Source organism: Perca flavescens, chromosome 16, assembly GCF_004354835.1.
Source record: "Perca flavescens isolate YP-PL-M2 chromosome 16, PFLA_1.0, whole genome shotgun sequence".
Taxonomy (NCBI): Eukaryota; Metazoa; Chordata; class Actinopteri; order Perciformes; family Percidae; genus Perca; species Perca flavescens.
The window spans coordinates 19,221,864-19,244,632 of NC_041346.1; the positions used below are offsets into that span (position 1 = coordinate 19,221,864).

At 39.0% G+C, this 22,769-nt stretch overlaps 1 protein-coding gene across 5 annotated transcripts in view; it reads left to right on the plus strand.

The window, feature by feature from the left end:
• Nucleotides 1–22,769, plus strand: part of rgs3a (regulator of G protein signaling 3a) — a 154,788-nt gene that overhangs the window by 60,213 nt on the left and 71,806 nt on the right. For 4 of the 5 annotated variants that reach the window (XM_028600957.1, XM_028600961.1, XM_028600959.1 and 1 more), the window contains 5 exons: nucleotides 669–708; nucleotides 1,941–2,254; nucleotides 5,907–5,984; nucleotides 9,426–9,537; nucleotides 12,264–12,307. In XM_028600957.1, coding sequence (XP_028456758.1) covers nucleotides 669–708; nucleotides 1,941–2,254; nucleotides 5,907–5,984; nucleotides 9,426–9,537; nucleotides 12,264–12,307 — 588 coding nt within the window. Of the gene's footprint in view, nucleotides 1–668; nucleotides 709–1,940; nucleotides 2,255–2,764; nucleotides 3,062–5,906; nucleotides 5,985–9,425; nucleotides 9,538–12,263; nucleotides 12,308–22,769 lie in introns of those variants that run through there. The other variant, XM_028600962.1, reaches the window with a different exon arrangement.

Genomic DNA, 22,769 nt, shown 5'->3' on the forward strand with positions numbered 1-22,769 from the left:
CTAAATATACTGAAAGCCCTGTGGAAATGGGTCATGTTGGTGACATATCACACCGACACAATACTCTAGTTCGCAAACAAAGAGCTTGGAAATCCCACACTACAGAAATAATTATCATGAGAAGCTGGCAGAAAAGCAAGCTAATTATATGTTTTAAACATGTTGTGACTTCATTGCTCGTAGCTCACCTACTGTATTATTCTGAACAACGTGATGTGGTGGCAGCTTTCTATCTTTACTCACTCATTTGATAGTAATTTGTTATGACACGTAGAAACCATTACTGCCTGAGTCCAGCACATTTCAAATGGGTTCAGCTGGGTCCTAGACACTAAATTCAATGTCATGTAAGAAACTACACATGATTATGTCCAGCTTGGTCCCTGAAAACAAACCTGTGGCATAGCAACCCAGATAATATACAGGCAGCCTTTCCTACCCAGATATCACATCATAGAAAGTTAGGATCAGAATTGTATTAAGGACTATTAATATAATGACATATCAATTCAGTAATAAACATACTGAGAGATATACTTTATCTCATGTCATTGTTTTAATATGTACTTTGGCTTTATTCCAGACTAGGCTAGTTTAGATGTCACTTTTCATTATGCTGAAACAAGCCTATTTAATATTAATGTAATTTAATATTATTCTGCTTTCAGATCTTGAGGCCTGTTTACCAAGACAACCAGGGAACATTAGGTAAGACATTTACATACTCGTACAGCATTTTGTCAAAAGCCACACTGAACTATGTTAGGTATTTTTTGCTGAAAGCCTTTGTTTAAGTTGGCTTTTTGAGACCAGTGTTATGTTCATTTGACTACACATTATAGGTTATTGTTATTTTCAATGAATACGATTTAAATCCACTTGACATTTGGCACCCTGAAATAGGCTCAAATTAAACTGACCTTAGAAATATAGTGATGGTTAAATAATTTTGATGCTCACAGTTTAAAACCTTTTCTCCTAAATTACTGATTTGTTAGGACACTCAATTATCACCCGTTTTATGCAACTGTGTGTTGTTTTTTCTGGAACCTGGCCAATATAACAGCTGAAAATATCAAATATGTATCCACTGTGGCGCACTATCAGGCAAACATACAAAAACCAAAGATTTTACTTTAACACTCGTGTTTTTTTAGCAACACATGTAGCGTAAAAGCAGTTGGAGCTACCCCATGGTGAGGTCTCTGATTTTTCATGGCAAGCCAGCAGTGGACCAGCTATAGTCAAAGTAAAACCACAGTTTTTCGCTCTACTTTTTCACTCTACTTTTAGTTTGTTTGCAGTATTTATACTAAACTAAGCTTAACATCTCCTGGCTCCATCTTCATATTAGCATACAGATTTGACAGTGGTATCTATCTCCTCATCTCACTCTGCAAGAAAACGAATGAGCGCGTTTCCCAAAATGTCTAACTATTTAAGATCTCTGTGAGTTTAATGAAAGTGAGGATTACTGACAAATGTATATTAAATCGATATTGTGATATGAGACTATATATTGTCTTAGATTTTGAATATCGTAATATCGTAATATGGCATAAGTGTTGTCTTTTCCTGGTTTTAAAGGCTGCATTACAGTAAAGTGATGTACTTTTCTGAACTTACCAGACTGTTGTAAATGTTGTATTATTTGCCTTTACCCACTTAGTCATAATATCCACATTACTGATGATTATTTATCAAAAATCTAATTGTGTAAATATTTTATGAAAGCACCAATAGTCAACACTACAATATTGTTGCGGTATTGATATCGAGGTGTTTGGTCAAAAATATTGTGATATTTGATTTTCTCCATGTCGCCCAGCTCTATTACTGACACTCCACAAGTAGCTCCAGAGATTCTATGTAATCTCTGTCTTTACCCAGACCTGCTTCACCTTCTTCTTCTTCTTCTTCTTCTTCTTCTTCTTCCAAAGCTGCCAGGTTATACCCCACACGGCAGGCCTCTGGTGCTTTTTCTGGAGGTATGAGTAGTGGAGGTGGTGGTGGTGGTGGAGGAGGTGGTGGGGGTCTCTCCAGTCGTACTGGCTTCCTGCGCCGGTCTAACAACTCCAAGACAACAAAGACGGCATCCACCTCCACTAACATTGGTGTACCCAACTACCAACAGCAGAATTCCAACTTTGCTAATTACCAGAACTGTACCATTGTCCGCTCACACACTCCACATGGCAACTACGGATATGTCAAAGTGGCACCCAAGATCCTTATCTTCCCCATCTTTGTTCAGGTAAGACAATTTGGACGGAGTCAGACTAGCTATTTCCCTCTGTTCCAAGGTTTATGCTAAGCTAAGCTAACTGTGTCTTGGCTGTAGTTTCATATTGAACGGACAGACATAAGAGTGGTATCAATCTTCTCATCTAACCCCTGGCAAAAAACAACGACGAATATGCGTATCTCCCAAAATGTCAAACTAAATTGTAGGGGTGTGCCAAAAAATCGACTCACAGAAGAATCTAGATTCTCATTTGCAACGATTCAGAATCGATCTGAAATGTCCAAGAATCGATTTAATAAATAAAATCAGCTGGCTGTTTGCCTCCATTTTTGTAACTAGCCTATAGGGGACGTCCGGATGTCACCACGCAGCCGGTTTTTGAACGTGAGCGGCAAATCACTAAAACAAACAAACAAACAAACAAATATGGATGGGAGGGAGATCCAACCAGCCCCGTCTTCACTTAAAGCTAAAGTTTGGCGTCATTTCGATTTTTACCGAATGCCTGGAAGCACTGCGCTGGACATGACACACAGTGTGCAAGCTTTGCAAAACGAAGACCAAGTACTTCGGCAGCACAACAAATGCGCGGGCTCATGTTACTAGGCATCACCCGGAGCTCAGCGACACGGAGCAGAGTCAGCCGCCAGCTGCAGACCAACGCACACTGAAGTGCTTCACAAAACTTCCTGCCAACTCCGAGAGGGCAAAAAAAATAACTCGGTCTATCGCCTGCTTCATCGCCAAAGACCTAAGGCCTTACAGTGTGGTGGAGAACGAGGGGTTCGTCTGCATGTTACAGACAGCGGAGCCGAGGTACGCACTAGCGTTGCAGCTGAGAGAGTTTTCTCCACCGCTGGAGATATAGTAGAGCTTAGATCGGGCCCAAAAAATCAACCCCGACCCAGCCCGAGCCCGTGCACGTTGTGTCAGAGCCCGGCCCGGCCCGAAACATTAACTGGAATTATGAGCCCGAGCCCGATTTCAATCCGACACTTTTTCAATCCGTGGGCCGTTATAACTGACGTTCTCAACTACAATTCAGAGTTGTTTGAACTGCAGAAATCTGTTTAAAATTATCTTAATGAATAATGCAACAAGAGCGAAGCATGTAAACTGCGCTGTTTGTTTATTCAGAATGGAACGGATCGCAAATGGATTTTTTTCTTTTTTTCTTTACATCCTCAAGCTCCATGTTGCACTTAAGCTCCACAATACAGCCCGCAGCCCCGGTGTGATGTGTGCGAGAGGAGGAGACTCCGCACAAGACACATGTTACATTTTGTAACTGTAGTCCAACTTGTGTAACTTTTTGGACACATTTGTTACTTTGGCCTAAATATAGCCTATATAGATACTAGTTCTGATTATGGCATAGCTTTCTCCCCACCCAATTAGGCTAAAGTAATGATTAAAAAAAAACACAAATGCTTGATCAAGGGCCCGGCCCGGCCCGGCCCGAGGATAGTGGCGGAAAATAACGGCCCGGCCCGGCAGAGAATCTAAACTCTAAGATATAGTGACAGCACAGCGAAGCAGTCTCACTCCTGCACATGTTGATCAGCTTCTTTTCCTGCAAAAGAACCTGAATGTTGCATCTGCAAATGGACAGTAACCTTGGACACAGTTCATGTCCAGTTTTTTTCATGATTTGTTGAAAATCATATAATCAGTTGCACAGTTTACAGTTCTATTGTTGCAAGAGACACTGTCATGAACATTTAGCTTAGGGGTACTATTTTCATTTTGAAAGAAGCACTTTATTTTCATAACTTGTTATTCTTTAAGTTACTGAGTCTGACTGAGAAATATAGATTTTTCTGTCTTCACCGGTTGTGTTACATGATATTTGTGGTAAACTGCAACTTTCCTGGGAAATGCATCTATTTTCATGCATTTTGTTCCAACTTATTTTATAGCTAGCTACTAATGAGTAGCAATTGAGAACCAGACAATGTTTTTGATAAAAGGCACTTCCCTGAGAATTGAACTTAAAATGTGAAAAAGACACTTTAATGTCTCCGTTGTCATTCTGTATAGCAAAGCAGATGAGAGTAGATCATGATCAGAAACCCGATTAGAAATCATTATGGATAAAATCTAATCGTTTTGAATCGAAAATCTTTTTGAATCGAAAATCGATTTTGAATCGAATCATGGCCTCAAGAATCGGAATCAAATTGAATCGTGAGATGGTAAAAAATTCCCACCCCTACTAAATTGTTTACATTACATACATTTTATTCTAAAAAGACAGACGGGATATGTAGAAAGTGAGAGGGGGGGGGATGACATGGGAAGGCCGGGCCGGACATTAATGGCTGACGTACTGTAGCCTTTATGTGGTATGCATCTAAGACCACTAGTTCGCCATCATGCTCTGAAAACCAGTCTTCACTGTAAAACAGGGGAATCCAGTTACAATGGTGCAACAGATGGTATCATTCTAGATATGCTGGTTTTCCCCAGCATATTTGGGTCAAAAGGAAGTAGGCATTTGACGTTTGCAGTCAAATACGTTAACCTTTCTGTTTGAGCATTTTGTATATTTAAAGTCACACATTAAAAACTCTATTACATATTTTAGATACACAACTTTTCTGTTGAGTTTCTGTCTTTAGGCTACAGCACTCAACAGTTTGTGGTTATTTACCTAACATATTTTTTAGAAACAGTACAAGGAAATGAGGAACTGTATTGATCAAATGAAAAGGCTTGTTTTGAGTATGTTCTTGATGATCTGTAAATTAAGCTGTGTAGAAAAATATGTATTACATATACATTCTTCATGATATGATAATTGGAAATGCTGTTTGTATTTTTCTAAAGGGGGACTAGTCCAAAATAGGAAGCAGAGGCAAGTTATGAGTCATGAGTCACTGCAAAATAAAATTTTCTCATTTTGGCATACCGGTATGTACATGCAGTACACAGTTGTTACATGTAAAATGAATATTGTGTGGAAAATGTGATTAAATAACCAAAGAAGACCATTGTGGGATAATATAGTTGTTATATCTTAATACTTAATACTTGCACCTACTGCAATATTTAAAATATTGATGGTATCTTGGGGCCTTCAAGCCATTTACACTTGCAGAGACTGTGGTGGTACTTCCTGTTAATTCATACAGAAACATGCAACCCTGACCCTACTTCACACAGTAGGCAAATGTTACACATACATATTGAATTGGCTCACCCTGGACTTGAGAGGAAGTCTCCTCCTCCCACGTTGCCGTACTGGTTCATTTTAAGTGTCAGTGTCTTGTCATCCTCAGACCACACGTATCGCCTCACAGTTGCAGCTAGCTTTCTGTCTTCATACAATCAGTTTCAGTTGTGTTTCCCCCAGTAGAAAGAAGGCTTACTGTTTAGCAGATCGTTTGGATTTGGGAGCAAAAATGGATTTGGTACTGCAACCTTGTGTTTAATTCTACTAATCTGTAACAAACAATAGAATCCTTGATTTTTATCTTGAGAAAAGCTTAACGTATATTCATTAATTTTGACAATGAGGCTAAGGGTAATAATGCAAGTAATATGTGCTTGTGGTCATTGATAAATCTCTGATTAAAGATGTCAATTATTAGTAAATGAGCCTCAAAATGATGTCCATAATCTGTTTCCTAATCTGTCTGTTCAATATTTTGTTGTTCAGCCTCTTGACCTGTGCAGCCGTGCTCTCATCCTATCTGAGGAGATGATCCTGCATGAGAGCAAGCACCACTCTCTCAAGGTAAGCGGCATCAGTGTGTTAATGATGTTAACATTAAATTGTGTATATCTTTGTCTTGTATGCGTGGATAGTCATTTCAATATATATAAAAAACTTCTGTGAGCGTGTTTGCTTGGTGTAAAACGCTCCGTCCTGTAGCTCTTACTTCAGTTTACTATTCTGCACAGGAATTTTAGTTGTTGACCATAGAACATCCCAAAACTTTATTCATGATATGATCTAAAACTAATTTGAAGATAACCCAATGGCACTTAGAAGATCTTGTTGATCGGAGGAAAGAGGAAACGCTATTTTCTCTCTCCTCTTTCAAAGAATTTTATAATTTGATTGATACAGAAATATTGAGGCCCTCTCTTCTCCAGCCTCTAAAGATTGAAGGAGACAAACAGACTAGTGGTAAACATTTTGTTGGTTTGTCACAACCAGCTATGTGCTCTGTTTTTTTTGGCCAAACTGGAAGTGACAGTCCATTGCCCCAATGCACATCTTAAGTCAAAATGTCTGTGTGTTTTTGAGTTATATATGCATATGGAAAGGGAGAACAAGTATAGAGGAGGAGGAATGGAAGAGGAGATGTCTGAACATCTCTGAAGAATTTGTAACTGCTCTGACGGATCAGACCCACAGGAGTCGAGGAAAATTAATAATTGATAGTGTGATAGAGTGCCAAAGATCTGACTGAGAGAAATTATGTTTTAAATATCAAAAGAAACTAGCTCTTACAGTAATTTTAATTATCCTTTTACAACATATTAAGCTCACCTTACAATGATATTCTGCAATATATAAATGTATCTGTTACAAGTAAATGTGGGAAATATGTAATACATTTGTATCAAAAGTGATGCTTCTCTATAGATTTGTATTCTGTAACAAATACGTCAATGTTGCAGAAAAACTCATCAAAAGAAGTAGGAATGTTTTATTGTAGGGTTGAACATGTAAAAAGTTCAAAGAAACTATTAAGTACTGTACACCTGAACCTGCTCCAGTGATGTAATCTTACCTGATTAATGATAATGATGAATACATTGTCTGTGAGCCAAGTTCACTTAGAAAAGATGACTTAATCTTAAATAACATTAGCTACTCTCAGCCACCTTATCTACCGGTATTAACTTTACAAATATTTGCAGTACCTTGATAAAGGTAGGTTTTTATGTTTTGGCAGAATAATTAATCACAACTGAAGATGCAACAGCCTGCAAAAACTTTTAAAATGATAACTCTAGGTGAATGACAGGTGGATATGTTTCTGAAATTTGAGGTTATAGGAATCAGTGTTTCAAATGATGGAATCCTGTCTGACATGTGATTGTTATGTTTTTTCAGAAGAAACATGTTAACAAAGTCTATGTGTATTTGAAAAGAGAAAAGAAGGAGAAGAGAGTATTATTTTAACGAAATAAGCTCTTGCCGCAGTCCTTTAATTAGCCCTGTCAGATCATCTTTTCTGCGCGGTGCAGTGAGGTGCAGTGACTGCTGGCATGGAAGGTAATCTGACTCTGGGGTCAGTCATTAAACAAATATTTGTCAGGAGGGAGTTTCTCTCCACTGTTTTATACAGGCTGTTTTTAATGTGTTGTTCCAGCTTTTACTCTTTACTCACCACAGTTTTCTACATCTGCCCGGGAGGCAACACACACAAACTCTATTCTTCACACAAACATGTACAGTACCACTTTCATTATAATATTTGAACAAAAATAATAAGCACAGCACAGCACAGCACAGCACTGCACTAATTTGATTTAATCGAAAGGGACATTGGGACAAAATGGACTTTTAGTGGTTTCAATTGTCCAACAAAGGATAAAGATAAAACAGGATATTGGGTACAGGATACATACAGTAATTATGTTTAAATATTATGTTGTTTCTTGTCAGATGTAAACAAGACCAAGCTGACTCAATAAGACAAATTGTTGATTGTTTGGCTTGACACATTTAGTATTTATTTTAGGATGGGCATATAATTGTTGTTGGAATACTTAGAGAGAATCAGTTAGAGACTTAGACAAATTGTATGCACATTTAAACAGTATGTATTAGTGCATGTAAAATGTGTGTGTCGCTTTGTATGAAAACTCTTTGCTGCTTGCCTCTCATTTGCTTTGTCTTTGTTTTTGACTCTTACTTACGGTGCATCCCCTTCCACCCACTCATACCTACACACACACACACACACACACACACACACACACACACACACACACACACACACACACACACACACACACACACACACACACACACACACACACACACACACACACACACACACACACACACACACACACACACACACACACACACACACACACACACACTGGCTACATCTGAAATACCCTCACTTCTATCTCACCCTTCAGAGGAAGCCACCAAAACAAAAGCATTGTCTTGAAACAGTGCCCATCCACAGTAATTATTGTTGTAGGCTTTTTTTTTTTTTTTTTTAACTCATCTACTTATTTGTCTTTATTCTTCATGCTTTGTTCATTTCTTCACTGGCATGATTTTCTCACTTAACCACTGCAGAAGCATAAAGCCAGTCATGGGCTGTCATGACATGTTGCAATACTTTTGGGCAAATCCCCAAAGTGGTTTCTAGTTTGTCTGTGAGTAGTTTGGGAGTGTGTATGTAATAAGGTTAAATAATGAATAATCATTAATCATTTCTTAGACTATGACGGGGATACTTGGGGTATAGCAAATGAGATTAGGGGCTTGAGTTTGAAGGACGTGTGGGAAGATACAGTATCACCAAGGCTACAAAAGCGGACCGACATTAAATGATCAAAATTCAAGTTTTATTATATAACAGCTATCTATTGTGACACAATGAATTGTAAGCCAATTGAAATGAATTGTCGGTGATAGGATTATAATTACAATATTATATATAATATGATATCTAATAATATCTAATATTTTCTGTAGAAACTGGGCCATATTGAAGTCTTTAAATCTGACCTAATTTGAAACCTACAATGATACAATAATATAGATGTTTATGACTCAGAATAATTTAAGCATAGCAAAATAGTACAAGGATCAAAACTAAAGTGATTAATTCCAAGTTTCTATAAAAAACAATTATATACATTCTCATATATGTTCAGGCAGCTATTGAGTTATTTACTAGCAGGTGAAACAATGCAACAGGTCAAAAGCAAGTACATATACAATATATGGCCATAATTATCTTAAGTGTGAACTGCATTTCCTGTGCTAGGACATGAGTTGGGGGAGGGGGGTTGGGGAAGTTTTTAAATGGGTGAGACTTGTTGTTGTGCAACGTGGTGTTATGTGCATCTCACTGGATTGTGTGTTTGTGAGATGTGACACCTTTAAGATGTAAAGTCCTGGTGAGACAATGTGAGAATCAAGTATGAAATCTTCTCCTTCTCCTTCCTGGTCTTTGCACCTCTGATCTTGCAGGTTACAGTGTTTGTCTACAGTGACCTGATGCTGGTGACAAGAGAAGATGAGCCAGGCAGGTGTAATGTCCTTCAGAGTCCCCTGTTCCTTCGACAGCTGAGGCTCCAGGACGGTATGTACGCCTTTTTTTTGTAACTGTCACCAAACTGTGTGAAACTTTGTTATTTTGAGATGTCAAAGATCTTAAAATCTTAAAGGCTATACATTCATTTTACTACATCAAAACATTTCTTAAAAGACCAAAAAGAACAAACTGCAATATATAAATATATCTCCAAACTATCTTATCTCTATCTTTTCCAGTTCAACACAGAATAAAAAAGGAAGTGGAACAACTTAAACACGCAAATTGCACAACTAGAAATAAACATACAGTACTACGGTTACAGTGATATTTTCAGTCGAGCTTAACCAGAGGATATTTAGGAAAAGACTGCCCAAGTTCCTGTTGCTTTGTCTTTTTATTTCACCTCGGTGTAAACAGCCATCTCCTCCATTGATACGGAGAGAATAGGTTGGCCATTAGGGCCGCACAAAGCCCGGGCAAGTCAAATAAATAGGACTGACTGTAAATATCTGTGTTTAAAGTGGTGGGTGGTGACAGAGGCAACGTTTGGAATAATGCTTGGAACAGGGCCAGAGGAGAGGGGGTACACTTAGACCCATAATGCTGAAAATTGATAAATGAAAGGGTAAGAAACAGTCCAAAATGTGTGGTGCAAGAGTGTCAAAAGCATTAAAGTAGGTTAGTCGTGTCAGGATTATAGGGTTGATTTAGCAATATAACAGGTGTTAAAAGCATGTGGAGATTGTCTTTTCTATCCCCCAGAATGACGACTTTAATGGCAGCGTAGTGTTTAGAGTCAGTGTGAGTGTAGGGGGGCGATGACTGTGGCTCCGAGATCACTGATTGGAAATTAAGGTACACAATCAAATAAATAGTGGTTTGAGAAGTATTAGAATAGTAGGTTTGACTCTTTCAGTTGAAGGCTGGGCCTGACCCTCAATTGATAAACCCCCCCTATAGGTGTCAGTATAGCCTCGCATAGCCACATAGCCTTTCTCCCCAGGCTGCATCATTGCAGAAGATACATTTACTAACATTCTCCTTTAGGTTAAGAAACAGAAGTTCTTACAGTAAATCAATCAGAATATCCAGAGGCACTGCACATAGCTGACTTGTGCTTTTGCTAAATATTGCGTTTATTTTGACACCCGATTTTGATTTAGTTTACATCTTTAGATGATTAGTTTGAGTAACATATTACTCTTTTTTATGAATATTGGATTGCAGACCTGACTTGTTTTGTTGCAGCTTCTTCTTTTTAATTTCATGGGGCTGTGGCATTTAGTTCATTAACCTGTTACTATGTCCCAGGACTCCATAGTATCAGCTAAAGTTACTGGCAGAGACATATTGTTACTGCGATGTGAGATGCAGCTTATTAGTGCAGCAGGTCAAGCAGCTAAATCCGTTTCCAAATCAGGATCATACAATGTGTTATTTCCCCTATGCATGCATGTCTTTAAATAAGACTGCATTAAATTCATTAATTTGTCACCTGATCTTTCACCTTTCTTCAACGTTTTTTGTCGTCATAGGTTATTTTTCATTTTGTTTTAGTCTTTGTTGTGTACATTTTGTTTTTTGTAGAAGTTCTTTATGAGAAAACAGCAAATGGACACTCCAGCACAAGCATTTCTGGATTCTAAATACAGCCCTCTGATACAGAGTGGCCTGAGCTGCTCTGCCCTCCCTACAGACATAGCTCTCCTCTGGGCCACTTCTGACCTCCACCCTTCACCTAAACAATTGGAGATCACCAGGGTGGGGGATTCAGTAGGGTTTGCGTGTCTCTGTGCCTGTGTGTTTCATGAGAGGACACACACACACACACACACGCATCTCCACCCTGCTGCCTGTCATTGTTATTTCGCTTCTCCAGCGTTACTCAGGAAAGAGGCGCCGGGGGACTATGTTTGTTTCAGCAAGGGTGTGTTTGACGTGTGTGTGTGTGTGTGTGTGTGTGTGTGTGTGTGTGTGTGTGTGTGTGTGTGTGTGTGTGTGTGTGTGTGTGTGTGTGTGTGTGTGTGTGTGTGTGTGTGTGTGCGTGCGTGCGTAATGACACAGTAAAAGTTCAAAACATGGGCTTTCCTGTGTTCCCGTCACCCAGATACCAGGCAAAGGAGTGTGGGAAACATTAAGAGTGGTATTGAACACGCAAAAAAAAATAAAAATAACCATGTGTCAATACAAAAATGATCATCGTGCGTGACCTTATCAAGCCTTTTGTACCATAGTTAGGTATAGGTAGCAGGCCAATGCTATTAAAAAACAATTGAGATTAAACCTTTTCAGATCAAGTATGTAAATGCGTCTTTTTAAAAGTATGGAAATTGAAGAGAGTAGTAATAAATTAATTAAATCTATAAAAGCCCCTCATAAATTACTATGCTCTATGACAGCCATCTGCTGGGTTTTGGAAACAGAAAGATATCCAACAGTGACCTCTGCCGTTGGTTATAAAAATAAACCCTTTTTGTTCAACTGACCTCCTGGAGACCTTCATAACATCCAGAAAAAGGAACGAGTCAAAGAGCTGCCTGTGGAGGCTACTCAATTAAAACCATTAATTTTGACTACAGACCCACAGGCCTGTCTCACAGAGCGCTACTGAGTCAATTATGTGTCGATGCCTTTAAGGCTGACCTAAAGTAAAAGCCTTCCATCATTAAAAGTATTTTAGCAAAATCATAATCGAACAATCAAAGATGTTGCACATATACAAGAAGGAAGTGAGTGGCCAAATTAAAGTCTTTGTTTTTTTTGTTTTACAGATTATGCTGAAGAACTGAGATTCTACCTTATTCACATGACGGAGGTAAGAGAAAGGCTTTTAAGTATTTGAAGGAAAAAGAGGGTCTAATGTAACTGCCTGTTTTTTTCCTCGTGAGCCGGAGGGGCAATCGACTCTGATGGAAATCCCATTACAGGGAAGAATCAAGGATTAGCACAAAGCTCTAATGGAAATGTTATTTTCTCTTGTCTTTCTGTCTCCATCTCAGACCCGTCTCTGTCACACACACAACATGCATTTTTTTTATATTTGTATATATAAATCACAAGGAGAGATGCTGAAATACACAATATAAAGGTATTTCCAAAAAGTATTTGATATATTACGATATATAATAATCCTTAATTATAAGGAATATAAGTTGCGACGTGTTCACACGAGTAAAACACCACACTATGTGGTCGTAGTATTCAGTATATAAAACAATATAAATGTCAGCTGCTGTAACACCTCTCAGGCTGTGATTTTAAAATGAAAGGGAAAGACATAATTCATATTTCATTGCTGTGTTCACTAGTTATTCAACACTAGATAACTGAAATGACACTTTAAAGAATACTATTTTCCATTGTTTCAGCTGTATGAATATGGCCACAACTGATACAAAAAATGGTCTTAGTCTAAGTTCACATACAGCAAAAAGGAAACATTTTATTGTTGCCTTAAAGATGTCAAAACCACTAAAACATGATATCTACCAAGATGTTGTTTTAAATGTAAAAATACACATTAACTCTATTAATAACGGCAGGTTTAAAAAAACTGATTTGTCAGTTGCAAAATCCCAATTCTCTTTTAATTTTTCTGGTGATTTTCTTAAGTGCAATCACTTTTAAAATCACCCAAAATATCAGTGGGGTTCTACACCATCAGCAGTCATTACAGTGTTTAGACAGTATTTTTCAGATACAGAACAATTCAAATCAGTTGCACTCAAACTGAGCAGGAGGATGTGATAATTATCTGACAGATACTCTGACAGGATCTGATGGTTTTGCAACCTGTTTGGCAGATTTCCTGTCTTGAAGTTTTTGAAGCTTTGCTGTAGTTAATGTGCATGTTTGGTAGGTGGTGGTGTCCTTTCCCCATCTCTTCAGATGCCCCTTCCTTTTTCACTGCTGCTCTCTGTGCCCATTTGATTACATTAGCATTTTTAAACTTGAGAAGTGTGCAGAGAGGGAATGAAACTGCAGCTTTCATCATGCTTTTAATGTTGCCATACATTATGTTTTCATTACTTCTACTCATCGCTTTCTTCCACCTTTTTACATCCTCTCTCAATCTTATTTTGTTAATGTGTAGATAGTCTATACCCTCAACGTTCCACGTCCGGATTGCTCCATTTCCACTGGAAATTTGGCTGAATGTCCATCACCTTCTGCTATCTTTGTGTTGGCATTCTAAGGAGGACTATGGTTAACTGCTCCTCAGATCTCTGCAGGGTAAATCCAGACAGCTAGCTGATCTGTTGAATCTGAGTTTTCTGTTGCACAACTAAAACAACCTTTGAACGTAGACATGTTCCACCAAAACAAGTTCCTTCCCGAGGCTATTTTGAAGCGGCACCGTGGCTCCGTTCGGCACTTAGTGCCGCTTATGACGATTGTGATTGGTTTAAAGAAATGCCAATAAACCACTATGTTCTGTGTCTGGAGACCTTACCATTGTCGCGCCAGCCAGAGTTATCCTGATGTAAAACACATTACCTGGAAGAGCATCAAGGTGTGCTACAAAGTTATTGGTTCTTGTACAGTAATAACAATAATGTGTAGCTCGGTGTCACCATGGTGAAGGGTAGTGCTGGGGTTCAGGAGCATTTCATCAAGTCCATAATCCAGTTTTCCATTCATAGAATCTGAATTCATTTGAATCCCTTACCAAATATAATTAGATTTAGCTTTCAGTATCTTATGATCTGTGTATTTTGTTGGCCAAAAAGATGGAAAAGGTAGCTCGATTAATATTCCCAACCTGTAGCAACAATCCAAAAATGAAATGAGGAACACCAGATACTTAAAGATTAAATGTGTCTGACACATTGAAATAAAAGATGCAGCCTACTTTTACACTCTACTTTTTACAAGCTACTTGCTTTAAAATGTTTGTTTTTAGAACCGGATCCAAAATGGAACCCCACCCAAGTGGTATGACGTAAAATGCTCGCAGTGTGGAACCCCGCTGTCATAAAGGAGCAGTGTGTTGCAACACTAGCAGGTTGAGGTGGACAAAACACAGTAAAGGTACAGGTAAAGGAAAAGTCACATTGTGATCAGCTTTATTTAAATTGATACTGATCGATCCATTTAAATATGTTTGGATTGGCCTTGATAACAATACATTGAATTTGCTTGGTACACACCTAATTTTGGACAAGACAAATTCCAACCTCCTTGATACTTGACAATGAAAAGTGTAACCATGAACTGTACAACACCCAACTAAAAATACATATCGTGTGAATCTATGGAACTTGGCTCGTCCAACATTCCTCACTTAAACTGAAGATTGAATGTCTCAGAAGTGTTTTAAAATCTAAGCTGAAGATACTGGACAGCTGAAAGGGCTGCTTTCTTCCTTTTTTTCATCCATCCAGCCACTGTGACTCATCTGCAATTTGTTGCGGCTGCAAATGTCTGCTCATATGGATAACTTTTCACTGAGCAACTATATAACCCCTCCTGCACACACACACACACACACACACACACACACACACACACACACACACACACACACACGCACACTGGTCACACTATTTTTTGCTTTGAAATGTGCTGCATAACCTCATTAGCAGCTTATGAATCTTTTAAAGGGCCATTTTTCAGAAAAAACAGACAGAATGAAAGAGGCCTAATATCTGTCCCACCAGGCTGGAAAAGAGGAAGGAAAAGATTCCAATATTATTCGGTCTATCCAATTAGGCGACACATATAAATAGAAACTCTTACATAAGACAGCATTGTAGAGAAAGGAGGAGAGTTTGATTGAGTTAAAGGCAGATTTGGGATTTTATTTGACACAAGAAAAGGTCTGCTAGAATGGTTGTATCAACTCTTGGGTTGTGCAGTAGCTTTTATTATGTTATGATATTTCTTCATGTACTATATCTTACTGAATTGTTTATATTGTATAATTATTATTTGTGTTTGCTCTGGGAAGCTCTTTGCTCCTTGTAACGTAAATGCCATATGAAGAATTCATTCTCACAGTTGCAGATCACACTCATAGCAGTAGGGTCCACTGATAGTTTGACACCTTATGCTTGAAAAAACCTATTGGTTCTCTAGTGAAACAGTCAGCTGAGGCAGCATCGCAAGGATGCTCCAAAAATACCAAAGTAGTGCAGAATATATGACAGAAGACAGGAAGATAGACACAGAAACAGCAAATAGATTGTGTGTGTGTGTGTGTGTGTGTGTGTGTTTGTTTGTGTGTGTGTGTGTATGCTTAGTTCAGCCTCATTCCTTCATCCGTCCTGTCAGATTCCCCCACACACACATACACAAAATGTGCAGTCATCTATTATAGTTGATACACCTGTCACCGGTAATTTCACCGCAGGGCACAGTAGCCATAATAAAACGCTGCATGCAGTTCGCTCAACCTGTAACTCCCATCTCTCACTGTAGTGTAAGATATATAATATCATACATTTGCTATGAACTACTTCTTAATGCTATATAGTTTAAATAATATTATTATACTTTAGCAAATAATCAATGAAAGTACTCTTTTTGCATGAGCAGCTGCTAAACTACTGCAGTGCTCATTTATCTTTAAGTGATGACAGAGTGGTTGACTGGTCCTGATGGTAGGGCACATTGTTGTGTGAAGTAGAAGAATATGTAACGTGAATGAAGAGAGGGATGAAAGGAGAGAGGAAAGGATCAGTGAAGATGAAGGCATGTTTTAAATGTTTGAGTAACCCTAGCCCTCTCTCCTGCTGCTGCTGCGTGTGTGTGTTTATTTGTGTTTACTGAAATGTGTGTTGTGTGATAGACTAATTGAATTGCTCTTTCTGGCCTGTCTGTGAAAAGGTCACACACACACACACACACACACACACACACACACACACACACACACACACACACACACACACACACACACACACACACACACACACACACACACACACACACACAAATAATTAGGAAACCGTCTTATTGCTCACTGCACGTTTCTAGTTAAACATGGCATCTCCCTGGAAGACTTGAAGCTCCGTTTATTTTGATAAATACACTGTTCCTGCCTTCTCACAACTAAAACAACATTTACACACGTACTGTACTGTATATAATGCACAGATACTAACAGAACTGCATGTGGAAATTTGATCTGATTCACAAGGGACCACACAGCAAAATATGTGACTGCTGCATATCACCAAATACAACGGACTCACTCATCATGCAATACGCCTGTCCACAAGATCTCCTCATCATAGGGAAGCATTGGATCTCTTACATGTCTCATGTCGCATCCATGTCAGTTTATTCAGGATTTTCTTTGCTGTCCACTGAGTGAATTTTTCATGAGCTACTTAAAAGATGCTCTCCTCGTTTCTCCTTGAGTTGTGAGCAATTATACGATTTCAGTCTTATCTTAAGGCCCAGACACACGACCAGACGGCCGACCCTCGGCATAAAAGGCATTTGGACTGATCAGTCTCCCCGAGTTGGTCAAAAAAGTGCCTCGGAACACACCAAAGCGACGAGACGTAATACGTCTCCATAACAGCAGGCGGCACTAATCTCTATTGTCGCCCAAAAATGAAAACCGACAGCTGATTGGACGAACGCGTCACATGGGTCTGGTTTCTCCGGAAATTCAAAGACAGACTGTCATGGCGGCTTGTTCAGAATACGATCTCATATTGTACTAAAATAGTTCACTGAAACATGTTTCTGAAAACATTTTAAGCAAAAAATAGGCCATGCAGTTGCTGAATCTGTCTTCATTTTAGATCAACAAAGGTCAGTTTAAAAGATTTTCGTCAGATTTTGAGAGACTCTAGTCACGCTCATTCTGCTCCCCGTTTCTGGGTTAGCACTCTACCAATCAGATTGGTCATTTGAGTCCGACTGCCGGCAGTGCCCGCCCCGCCGATTACACATGTCAAATCTGCCCAATTTTTTTTTTTTTATTTAACCTTTATTTATTCAGGGAAGGTTCACTGAGAGGCAGCCTCTCTTTTGCAGGAACACCCTGATCACATTCCCACAGTTCCACATTCATACCTGGAAGCTGCCCGGTACAACCACAGTCTGACCACCCAGATTTTATCCTGTCGGTCTGGTGATTGAACCGACGACCTCCCGGTCACAAGCTCGCTTCTCTAACCTTTAGGCCACCACTGCCAAAATGAAGGCCGCCAGCCCCTTGGACGGACGACGGCACGGAACATACCGAACAGACTCAAGTCACTGCCCTCGCCAGACGGCCGATTATTAGCTTGTGTGTAGTAAGCTTTAAGCTCACCATCTCTGACACTGTCACAGTCCGCTCCCCTCCTTTTGTCTTCTCCTGCCCTTCTCCATCGCTGGAAGTCATTCTATTTTAGCTCTTGCTTAAAAAGGAACTGATCTAACCCAGATTTACACGTGAAAGGAGAGTGTGTGTTTGGGGAAGGGGGGGGGGTCTGAAAAGTCGTGTGTGTGTGTGTGTGTGTGTCTGTCAGTGACGCAGGAAGAGAGGGAGCAAGTAAGCGTTGTGTAGGTTAACGGAAAACACAGAGAACAAAGAAAGACACTGAGATTATTGATCAGTGGAGTGCATCAGGGTCATCACAGAGTCATCATGGGCAACTTGGTGGACCGGATTGGGCCTAAGAAAAGGTTTGTTAGGGAGGCGAGCTCTCTTCAGAAGCACCTGCTATCTGACTCCGGAGATGTAAGTCCTGCTGATTGATGGTTTGGCTCAGGGTGCATTTACAGTTGTAGAGAAGGTGATTTTTATATTATCACTGTGTAGCTCAAATGCATGAAACAGGAAAAACAGAAATCAAAGTGCCGTACCAGTAGTTTGATAGAAAAAAACACTTTGTAAGCATAGAAAAAGTTATCAAAAAGAAGATGACTTTTATAGTTGTTTAATGCTACTCTTTCTGTCTTCAATGTAACTTTTCACCATCTCAAGTGAGTTATATACAAAATACATGTGATTACAGTTTAATTTTTCAGTGGGCTTTGTGGCACTGAGGTGACCATGATTTTTCACTGTCGCATTATATTTTATGTTTGCTGTTTTTGGTGTTATACTGTAATAAAACTTGCTGTATACATGTGGCTCTGGTAATAGGTGATGTGTGTGAAGTTTCCAGTTGAAGCTAAGAATGCCATTAAGTGCGTGGTCACTTATTTACCACTTTTTCCTCTAAATTGGCACTGTACCCATTAGGCACAATACAGTTATCTGTAATGATCATAACATCATGGATATTCTCCACTTACCAAAGCACAGCAGTCAGATTTTTTACTTCATTGGTCAGTTGTTAAAAATGATTTCACCCTTGCAAATCATATTTCTTATGGAGTTTGCAGGTTGTGGTTTTTGAAATATGAATTGTTTGAACACTTGAAACAGTGCAGAGAATGAGGTGATTAAGAAAAGATTAGATAAGAGGCACCAAATGCAGGGAGATACTGCCAAACTAGGTGAAATCACAGTGTGATAGCTTGCGTGTAGGCTGTGAAACAGCAAGGGAGCTCTGTGATCAGGCTAGCATAGCACAGTGTTGTGCATACAAAAAGTAATTCTTTCTAAGAGGTCTGCTCACAGTGGTGTTCTTGGTTGCTTAGGCATATGTTCATGCAATGTTTGTGGACAGAGTAAATAATGGTGCAATTTCAATTTGATTATTTCAAGTGAAGACCACCTGTTGATTCTTTTTCCAGGACTAGGAAGATATCTTAAAGATATCTATAAGGATGTATACATATAGGTTTGTTAAATGTGTGTGCATATATGCAACAGTATGCCTTTATATGCAAGAATATAGCAAGCCTGTATGTCATGCAGTCAATAAACTGCATACAGAGATATGTACATGCAGTTTATTGACTGCATGATATACAGGCTGTTACTTGCAGTCTGAAGGCAGGGTATGAATGATATGCACCCAGGGGCTTTTGTCAGGAAAATACACACTTTATGGTAGCCATCCATAACACGGCCAGGGCAGGAACAGTCTCTCGGGGGTCTGATTGAGCCGAGATGTACCCTCTTCATTCCAGTTGGCCCACAACTTAATGTAAAGTGTACTTTGCTTTTTGTCTGATTTAATATGCCAGCACAGATTGCTAGGACTGCAGTGACAGTGGCTATACATCTAAATATAATCACTCAAAGTCTTAGCAATAAGATTGCATTGAGATCTACGACCATCCACAACTTACCCAGCAGCGTTGGTTTCATTGATGGATGTATTCTCCTGCGCTGTACTAAACTGTAGTTTACGTCCCGATTCCATCAATGTTCCGAAGTAATTTCCAAATTAATAATTTATGTTTTACTTTCATAGGTGTGTACGTAGCTATGTACTGTATGTATTTATATACACGTACCTATGTATTTAACAATGATTAAACAATATAACCTTTCCACAACTATTATTTTTTACACAGCCATTACATTTATATGATCATCACTGATGTACAGTATATATCCCCAGCCAAATGTCAAAATCACAAATTGAATGTATAAAAAACTATTTGCATGACCTAAATGCTAATCTTATCTAAGGCTCAAGATGCTTTCATAATTATGCAATAAAAGCACAATTGATCCAATCATGTGAAAAAGCCAAAGGATCGATGAACTCACAGATTGGGTAATGACCATGACAAAAGAAAACATGCAAAACTATTGCTAAAAAAAAAACCAGACTGATAAACTTTTAGGAAACAGTGCATGACTTCAGAAAACTTCCTCTAGGCCTTGTCATGTGCTTATCATCCTCCCCAGTAGCTATAGGAAAGGCCTCGGGTCAAGGACTCAGTTTACATGCTCTTTTCATGCCCGCTTTGTCTGGGCAAATCACAGAAGAGCTCTGAGCTGAAAAACAGAGAAACAAACTAGAAATAGATGAAAGAGTGTGGGAAAGCCACTGACTTGAGAAGAAATTGCATTCCAGGCTTTCTTCTTCACGGAACATAAAACATCCTTTTGTTTTTGTGTGTGGTGCAATTTATTGACAGTTAGTTGCTCCATTACGGATGACCTTTGATACCACATAAAATATCAAGCATGACACCAGAACCACCCCAGCATTCAACACCAACCTGAACCGGGGTTTTAACATGTTTTGCATTATATTGCACTATATTGTTCATTGTGTCCACATACAGTGTAGAGAAGCAAACTCATGCCCACACATTGGCTTTTGATTAGACTCCCAAGTACAGGAATGCATTTTTCAGTTACTTAAATGGAAGCCATATATCTATTAAATGCTACAGTTACAAAGCCTCAACGCTTAGAAGTAAAATACAATAGCCCACTGAAGAAAAACTGCAGAGAAGATGGAGGTTTTGTCTAAAGGTTTGAGGCATAATGGCAATACTAATGTGCTCTTGTTTAAGTAGGACTATGAGATAATAGGACGATGACGTGCTGGTAGTTTTATCTGTAACTAACTCAATTGTGATGGAGTGGCTAGTCACAATACCATATTCAGCACCGGTGTATGGGCTATGACTAATAGGGTATGACGCTGTTTAGTGTGATTGACTTGCAAACAAATAAAATAAAAATAAATACTTTGATCTCTGAGGAGCATGGCCGGATATATATGAACACTTGATATAACAAACAATTTATATATCGCTATTCCTGCTGCTGAGGTTTTTCTTGGAAGTATCTGAAAAGCTATTACAGAGATTTACAATATTACAAAAAGAAAACCTCTCAGTACAGTATTCTCACTATCATAATCCTGTAATAGAGGTCGGTGGCATTATGTCTTCATTTTAACTATTTTACTGCCTTATAGAGATTACCATTGCCACAATGAGGATATCTATACTCATTTAGTGCACTCTTCAGTGGTGTGCACATTACATTGAGAGGATGTGTGTTTCTCATTTCCTCACTCTCTTGCAATTTTTTTTTTTTTAACTTTGTTACAATCTACTTTAAAAGTGAGCCATATGTTCCTCCAATGTGTACACTTAAAACATTGACATGTAATCCTAAATCACCACCATTCCAAGAGCAGAGCTAATTTCACATTTGCAATGGGTGCAAACAAGAAAGAGATAATTGAAGCGGAGTATGAGCTGGAGTTGTGATAAGGGCTCGGAGGATCTGGGGCTGGAGGGTCAGCTGGGACATTGGGAGGGGTTTGTAGCCCATGGCGGTGGTCTACTTGCACTTTTTTTCATAGCTGGCAGTTGCAAGCATTCCAAGCAAATTATGATGACCTAAAAAGATATGAGATAGCTTGATTCCTATCAGGGTTTGAATGGTCCCACCCCCTCAACAAAAAGATCGAAAATATTCCATTGTCCATGTTAATGTAATAGTTAGGCATTTGGGGAAATATGCTCATTTACTTTCTTGCCAAGAGTTAGGGTTAGATCAGAAGATAGATTTCACTCTCATATATGTATGCTAAACCAGCAGCAGATACGCTTAGCTTAGCATAAAGACAGAAAGAAAGCCTGGCTCTGTCTAATGGTTAAAAAAATCCTAACAGCACCTCTGCTTGTTTATTAACACGTTACTGTGCATCTTGATGACAAGATTTCAGGAAGTCCCTTCTCCCACCCAAGAAATATTGTGGCATGTAACTGCTTCAAGTCTTGATGCTAAGCTACAGCTAACTCCTTCATATTTAGCATACGCATATGAGTGTTATCTGTCTTCTCATCTAACCCTCGACATGAATACGAATAAATGTCTTTCACAAAGCGTCAAACTATTCCTTTAAACATTCATAATGTATATGTAATCTTTTCTGCATGAGAGAAAAACATTAGAATTGGGTAATTATTACTTAGCAGTGTGGCAAAAAAAGATACCTGAATGTGTGCCCATTAGCTGTCACTGAAACCATGCTAACCTGTGCTGAGGCAGTTTAGGTTAGCTGTGTTGATAGCAGTCCAATGACACACCGCAAACTCATCTGCCAGATGACTCAGGGGGAGGGCTTCAACCAGGGAGCACTTTAATCAATCTGATTAAGGGGAAATGCTGCCTGTATTTTTAGCCACTCCATGGCTGGCCATTGGCCATTCATTGAATTTGGTTTCATTAACTCTCATGTTTATCTCTTGGGTGGGTGAATTTATAAACATGGGTGAACTAACAGGAGCCAGGATAAGGGAACCATTTGCTATTTTAGCTAATATGGTTCTTTGGGTAATCATTTAATGAATAACATAACTAGTCCCTCTATTATTCCAATAATAAGGGCCTCATTTATGACCTGAACCTGCTGCTGAAACTGACAAAATAAATTTGTCTTGGAAAAGGGTAACTTATT